We start from the raw sequence: 8,017 nt of genomic DNA, 5'->3' as shown, positions 1-8,017 counted from the left end.
AGGACAGTGCTAATGTTGCACTGACATTTAACCATGATTAACATGTCTCTGTAATGAAATAAAAAACCGATATCAGTGCTAGCACCAATTTTCATAGTTGAAACAAAAAAAAAAACCCATGCCCTTTATAATATGTTTGTCTTATCAAGGGGTACTTGTGTAACACTCTTTTATTTTTGCACACAAAAAATTTGACAGAATTGCAGTTCAGGATGTATCAGTCGCACTTCAATATATAGTAGACCGTGCAAAGAGAAAGTAGTCACTACTAGGAACAAATGACTCATCAAGTCGGCTGTATTCAGTGTAACTGTCATTGACACCTTTCACAACATTTGAAGATAGAAATATTACAACTCATGAGTATGTTAATGAGATTTATTTCTGTGGAGAAAGCTTTGTTGGGTCACGTGTGTATGTAGCTAAAATAAATCCAGAACTGGAAAACACACAGACAAACAGATGAGATGGATGGATGGATGGATGGATTGGTGGGTAGGTGGGTGGATGGATGGATGGATGGATGGATAGATCAAATGATCATTCAAATTGTAGGTTGGTAGATAGGTTGATTGGTTGGTTGGGGAATGATTAATAATTGATTGATTGATTGATTGATTGATTGATTGATTGATTGATTGATTGATAAATTAATTATGTCTTCCAGATTCCATGTGATATTAAGATGGAAGACAGTAACAAAGTATTGGAGATAGACCAGGAGGAAAGTTTGACAGAGAAAGAGGAGGAGATACTAAAAGAGAACGTATCAGTCAAATCTATGGACTTAGAAACTGATAGCAAGGCTTTAATCTCAGCAGATGTCAGTCAAACACAGAGAGATGAAAGTAAGAAAGTTACCAGTGAACCAGACAAAGATAAACCAAAGAAATTCTTACCAAGACAGCTAAGTCATGAGAAATATGCCATAGGTTCCACTTTGAGGATGGCTGAGGAATGTGATGAAGATGATGATGAGGAAGATGTTGATGACAGAGATAGAGAGGAAAGAGAAGAGAGGAAAGAAGCCGATGATGTGTATGCTGAGGCCGTAGAGAATGTCATTCAGGAAACGTATGGATTTGAGATAAATAACAGTGATGATGAAGACAGAGTTACAAGGAATACAGAATTACTGATCCAAGTCATGGAAGAGTCAAAACGGAAAAGACGGAGCAGTTGGAAGAGTGCTTGGGATGACGATGACGATGATAACCAGATTGATGAAAATGCTGAGATGAATGATGGAGAGCAGTTGCTATGGGCAGCGGAGAATAATCACTTAGAAATTATCACAGAACTACTTGGGAAAAGTCGCAATCTGATCAACGTACATGATGGTGATGAGTATACGCCATTACATAGAGCATCATATAACGGACACATTCAAGCTGTTGAGTTACTCCTGAAGAATGGAGCCAACGTGAAAGCACGAACTCAAGATGGCTGGCAACCATTGCATTCAGCATGCAAATGGAACAATGCTGAAGTGGCGTCTATCTTACTGCAGAATGGTAGTGACATCAACTCTCAAACAAACGGAGGACAAACCCCTCTTCACCTCGCTGCATCGAATGTCGATGGAAAGGAAACATTAGAACTACTGCTCATGCATCGGTTCATAGATGTTACTATCAAAAATGGGGCTCATGAAACACCGTTTGAAATTGCAAAGCGTTCTGGACATTTTGGGTACCTTTTTGATATCCATGCAAAGCAATTCAATGATTTTGGACTTCAGGAGTGAAGCCACAAAAACACTGAAGTAAGTAAACTGTTGGTTGGCTCAGTCCAAAGCTAAACATGGCTAAGTTACAGTATGTGTTTCCCACCTATCGTAGTTGAGAAACAGAAATGGTTTTCCTATGAAAATGATGCGGATAAGATGTATGATTGTAATATTTATGTATTGTTCACCTCTGCGAGATGGTGACCTTTGTCAGGTGAGCTGTTTGATGGTGACCTCTGAGATATTGATATCTGACCTGAGGTGACCTGTCTGATGATGAACTCTGACCTCTGTGAGATTGGTACCTTTATGTGATGATGACAAGTTTAAAGCGACACACCTAAGTCAGTCAGAGTTCTTGTACAGCACAAGTCATTTTTCCAGCAATGCCTTCACAACTTTTTTCATCTGCGCAAAAGCAAAACAAGAAAAACAATATGTGTGCAAGACATATTCCTTTACATGCCGATGAAGATGAAATATCCTATTCCTATCTATATATTTTCTTGATAAAAAATATCCATCTTCAAATGCATTGAAATAAAAAAAATGCTTTTCTTAAACACTTTTTTCAAATATTGAGAAATAGATGTGAATTAACTCTTTATTACTCATTTACTTCACATTTCCAAGTTTCGTATGTAAACTCTAAAGGTAGTGTCTGATATTCAAATCTGTGACAAAACTGACTTTTGTATAAACAGTATCACTACTATCACTTTTACTGTCCGTCCATCTTTGATGTTTTGATCAGTTTTTCACTTTAAAGGAAAAGTCCAGTCAGACCTATTTCTGCCTCTAGTTCACTTATTGATACCTGTTATCAACTCACATATGATTTGGAGTGATAGAATAGTACTTGATAACTTATTCAACTTTGAAATCTTGAAAAGAAGCTGTACTGCACTTGACATATGTTTGCCCATTTCAGGGATTTCCTGCAAGGGTTTATGGGAAACCCTATGGTGATGACATTACATTTACCCCAATCTCTTGTCTTGGAACTATGTCTGACTTTTTACTTCTTTTTTTTTTTAAATTTTTGTGCTGGGAATTCCTCCCAGCGATTTCCTGTTAATATGCAGACAAATACACACAAACAAACAACCAAACACAAATGCTATAGAGAAAAGCCTGACTTGACTTTTCCTTCATATATATCAAAATTTCATATGTATGAAATCTTAGTGAAATTATTTGATATTAACCATCGATAATTTGCCACAGAATTGTCAAGCCCAGCTGCTAGACCCCTCGGCTATTGTCTAGCCTAGCTGCTAGACCCCTAGGCTATTGTGCTTACTTTAAAGGGGAACACCACCACTCCAGGAAATAGACACATTTTCATAAACTATCCAATCCAACATCACCTCCAATTACTTGCAATAGGGAGCTTGCAATCCAGACTGAGCATGCTCAGACGCAAAGGACTGTATGTGATTATCTGTAGTTATCGTAATACCTAATCTGGAGCTACCAATAAAATAAACCCCCCACAATAGTCAGGATGACTATGACTTGATTATTTGTGGTTACAAACAATGTATCAACATTGTCTACAATACTAATTGATTAGTATTTATGATCACATTTCCCACGATGCAACATTCAACATGGCGGGTTTGCAAGTTCCGTATTTCAGAGAAACATCTAGTTGATCTTGTGCCTGTACAGGGAATATATACAGTGGGTCATTGCATCATGGGAGTAAGCAGAAATAATATGTTCATGGTTGCAGAAATCACAAGTAATTGTAGGTGATGTAAAATCATGAAATGACTCTCCAGAACCTATATAGTTCATGAAAAATGACTTTATTTTCTGGAGTGGTGTTCCCCTTTAAAAGAGACTGAAGGTTGCCACTGAGGGCGCTAGCTGAGCTGCATTAAATTAGAGGTATGTATCACCTTTCAGCTTTATTCAGCAGTCCCAAAAGTGTATAACTGAAGTCTTACTACAAGACTAGTAAAGGATTGTCATGTATTCACCCTGAGTAATGTGTCACATTTACAACCACACTGTATAGCTTCTAGTTAGCATACTAATCGTAAATCATGGTTGTTTGCGGAATACCTAAAAGTTGACTGAGTTTACGGCTGCTGGCATAGTAGGACTCCCTAGTTACTATGTTGCTGGCACAGTAGGACTCCCTAGTTACTATGCTGTTGGCACAGTACGACTCCCTAGTTACTATGCTGTTGGCATGCATGGTTTCCACATGGACAGTTATTTATACTAATGGATAAACAAACATTTAGGGTTTAACCATAAACAGTATTTGTTTTCCGTTTGAATATCTCCAGCATGTTTACCACTGGAGATTTAAACCTTTTGCAGTTCCAATGGTTGTTTGCAGATTTCATCATTGAAAGCAAAACCCTTAGCCTTGTGCCATCCTTCTTCAAATCTAAGGATCTCTCTTTAATAGCACGTTGGCATCCAGACTACAACACCTTTAGGTCATCTAGACTATAAAACCCTAATTAGGTCATCCAGACTATAAAACCCTAATTAGGTTATCCAGACTATAAAACCCTAATTAGGTCATCCAGACTATAAAACCCTAATTAGGTCATCCAGATTATAAAACCCTAATTAGGTCATCCAGACTATAAAACCCTAATTAGGTCATCCAGACTATAAAACCCTAATTAGGTTATCCAGACTATAAAACCCTAATTAGGTCATCCAGACTATAAAACCCTAATTATGTCATCCAGACTATAAAACCCTAATTATGTCATCCAGACTATAAAACCCTAATTAGGTCATCCAGACTATAAAACCCTAATTAGGTCATCCAGACTATAAAACCCTAATTAGGTCATCCAGACTATAAAACCCTAATTAGGTCATCCAGACTATAAAACCCTAATTATGTCATCCAGACTATAAAACCCTAATTAGGTCATCCAGACTATAAAACCCTAATTAGGTCATCCAGACTATAAAACCCTAATTAGGTCATCCAGACTATAAAACCCTAATTAGGTCATCCAGACTATAAAACCCTAATTAAGTCATCCAGACTATAAAACCCTTAAGTCATCCAGACTATAAAACCCATTAGTCATCCAGACTATAAAACCCTAATTAGGTCATCCAGACTATAAAACCCTAATTAGGTCATCCAGACTATAAAACCCTAATTATGTCATCCAGACTATAAAACCCTAATTAGGTCATCCAGACTATAAAACCCTAATTAGGTCATCCAGACTATAAAACCCTAATTAGGTCATCCAGACTATAAAACCCTAATTAGGTCATCTAGACTATAAAACCCTAATTAGGTCATCCAGACTATAAAACCCTAATTAGGTCATCAAGACTATAAAACCCTTAGGACATCCAGACTATAAAACCCTAATTAATTAGGTCATCCAGACTACAAAACCCTAATTAATTGGGTCATCCAGACTATAAAACCCTAATTAATTAGGTCATCCAGACTACAAAACCCTAATTAGGTCATCCAGACTATAAAACCCTAATTAGGTTATCCAGACTATAAAACTCTAATTTGGTCATCCAGACTATAAAACCCTAATTAGGTCATCCAGACTATAAAACCCTAATTAGGTCATCCAGACTATAAAACCCTAATTAGGTCATCCAGACTATAAAACCCTAATTAGGTCATCCAGACTATAAAACCCTAATTATGTCATCTAGACTATAAAACCCTAATTGGGTCATCCAGACTATAAAACCCTAATTAGGTCATCCAGACTATAAAACCCTAATTAGGTCATCCAGACTATAAAACCCTAATTAGGTCATCCAGACTATAAAACCCTAATTATGTCATCTAGACTACAAAACCCTAATTGGGTCATCCAGACTATAAAACCCTTCGGTCCTGAGTATTCTCCAGCTGAATGAGGAAAACTATAGAGGAATAATATAATTGTATAATAGTACCCCCTCAAGCATAATTAATATAAAAATTGGGAAAAACCAAGATGCATTGCCTATCGCTCCATACAATGCCAGATATTGTATACGCACTGAGGATTTTGCATGTGCTACTCAGGGGATGGTTGTCACACGACTGTACCGACCTGTAAAATCCCTCTCTATGGCATTTAGTCTTTGTTATATAAAATTCATAAGCAAAGAGGTCAACATGTCTTTCCATCATTTCCTAATAACTATATTATTTCAAATGAAAAGACAAAAAAAGACTAGCTGTAACCACATAAAAGCCATCCGCTGGCGCAATGCATCTTGGAACCGGAAAATCGACTATTGTACAGTCTACATTACACCTCAGGATTATAATTTACATTTTCTTACAAAGTATTTTTTTATCAAAGTTATTTTGCAAAAGATTTGCTTTTTCTACAATTTTCAGTTTTTGAGATTTTTATAATTCATATGAGACAATGTTTACATTCATGCATTATCACTCTGCATGTTGTACATGTACATGTTGCATCAATCTCATTAAAATCTGATGTAGTGTACATGGCGCGATTTCTTTTTGGCTGTTACATTTACTGTCATTTGTTCTTTTGTGAGCACTCATTACATACATCTGACACAATACTATAGGTTTTCCTGAACCCAATCTCATACTTATGAGTAGCCATGCAACCAGAATTCGTCTTACAATATAACACTGAACATTTGAAATTGAAAGAAAAAGAACCACCAAATAATAATGATAACATCGTTGTCCCTCCTCTGTGCTTGTGCTCTTTTTGAATGCTCATAAGTACTGTACTCGTATGTTTCAGCACATTACACATTTTCATCGGTTGAGTGACTTCACTCAGTGCTCTCATGTGGCTTAGTTAAACCTATGGTATTGTGTCAGCTGTATGTAATAAGTACTCACAAAAGAACAAATGACAGTAAACGTAACAGCCAAAAAGAAATCGTACTGTGTACACTACATCGGATTTTCATCAGATTGCATGTACCATGTGAATTCCAATTTTCAATCATTGACAAATGCAGACATTGTGATAAAACTGGAAAAAATGTATCATTTTGTGCACATATTATTTGGGCATTTTGTTGCATATCTTCCATGGTTTAGTGGTTAGTGTATTGCCATGGTTACTAGATAATACCAGGCTAGGCTGACCATCATCTGTCTTGCTAGTTAGTCATAGTCCAGCAACTTGTCTTGCTATTACTATCTCATTTAACCAAGATACTTGTCTTGGTGTAATTGTCTTAAGAAGCTCTTCACATCAAATCAAGGCAAGATGCATTTAGAAGCACAGGAATGAGTTTTGTATTAGAAAATGGCACCAACAGCTCTGTTAACATCTAAGTGGGTCTCATATTGACTGAAGCACTGTAATTGCCTATCCTCCTACAGGTCTTTTCCCAGATGTGAACCAAAGCTATTAAATGAATTATCAAGAGCAATGAGCCTGATCACAAGGTTTCATGTTGAGATAGACACCATAAAGATAACTTTCAGACTACTACACAAAGTGTAATCTGTTGAAGTTGAAACAAAGATCTATGGTCAGCAGCCAGTGAAAGTTGGTAGAATCTCAAGCCCACACAGTGTAAATGATGTTTGTGTGTTATCTTTATGGTGTCTGTCACATGAAACCTTGTGATCAGGTTTACTGATCTTGAAAGTTCATGTAATAGCTTTGACTAGGTCTAATTTAAGTCACATGTAGTCTTGTAGTAAGCTCATGGATCTGTGCTTTGGGGGTTGCTGAATAAACCTTGATTAGTACCTCTGTGTGGGTGCCCTTAGTGGTGACCTTTGGTCGCTTTTAGAGGGGGGAGGGGCTAAGCAATATAACTTGAGGGGTCTAGCAGCTAGACATCACATGTGGCTGCGATGACATCATATGTATACATTTTTATTGACAATTTCAATTCCCCATCCAAACTAAATATACATGTACTTCATATGAGACCCACCCCTCCCTTCCCCTCAGTCTTTTGCCCCCCCCCCCCCCCCCCATCCCAACAATCATGCGAGGTCTTCTGCAGATAGTTTGAAATAATAACAAGACTGGTATATGTTTTAAACAAGCAGAAAGACAAAGCAGAATCACATGAATGCTCTAGATTAGACTTTTTCTATGTACAAAAGATGATAATGCTGTTATTGAAAAGTATTCAAATTATGTGGTGTTCACTATTTGTAAATCATGTTACTTATCTTATTGTTACATAGCTATAGTCAATAATTTGTGATGTATTTTTGTCTTTTGAGACAGTGTTGTTTTATATATATCAATGTAATAAAAGATTTCATTGCACAGTGTCTCTTGAATCATTCTTATAACCCACAGTATCTCTCTC

The 8,017-nt window shown here is 36.8% G+C and overlaps 1 protein-coding gene across 1 annotated transcript; it reads left to right on the top strand.

The window, feature by feature from the left end:
- The first annotated feature begins 868 nt into the window (after window positions 1-868).
- Window positions 869-1,860, top strand: LOC144451622 (ankyrin repeat domain-containing protein 49-like). The gene has a single exon (XM_078142515.1). The coding sequence runs from the start codon at window positions 947-949 to the stop codon at window positions 1,745-1,747; it is 801 nt and encodes a 266-aa protein (XP_077998641.1). The 5' UTR covers window positions 869-946; the 3' UTR covers window positions 1,748-1,860.
- Window positions 1,861-8,017: the final 6,157 nt, after the last annotated feature.

Source organism: Glandiceps talaboti, chromosome 21, assembly GCF_964340395.1.
Source record: "Glandiceps talaboti chromosome 21, keGlaTala1.1, whole genome shotgun sequence".
Classification (NCBI taxonomy): domain Eukaryota; kingdom Metazoa; phylum Hemichordata; class Enteropneusta; family Spengelidae; genus Glandiceps; species Glandiceps talaboti.
This window is presented reverse-complemented; position numbering and strand designations above follow the sequence as displayed.

Excerpts from the sequence above, each read along its gene's own strand:
- LOC144451622 (XM_078142515.1), top strand. The coding sequence starts at position 947 with ATGGCTGAGGAATGTGATGAAGATGATGATGAGGAAGATGTTGATGAC.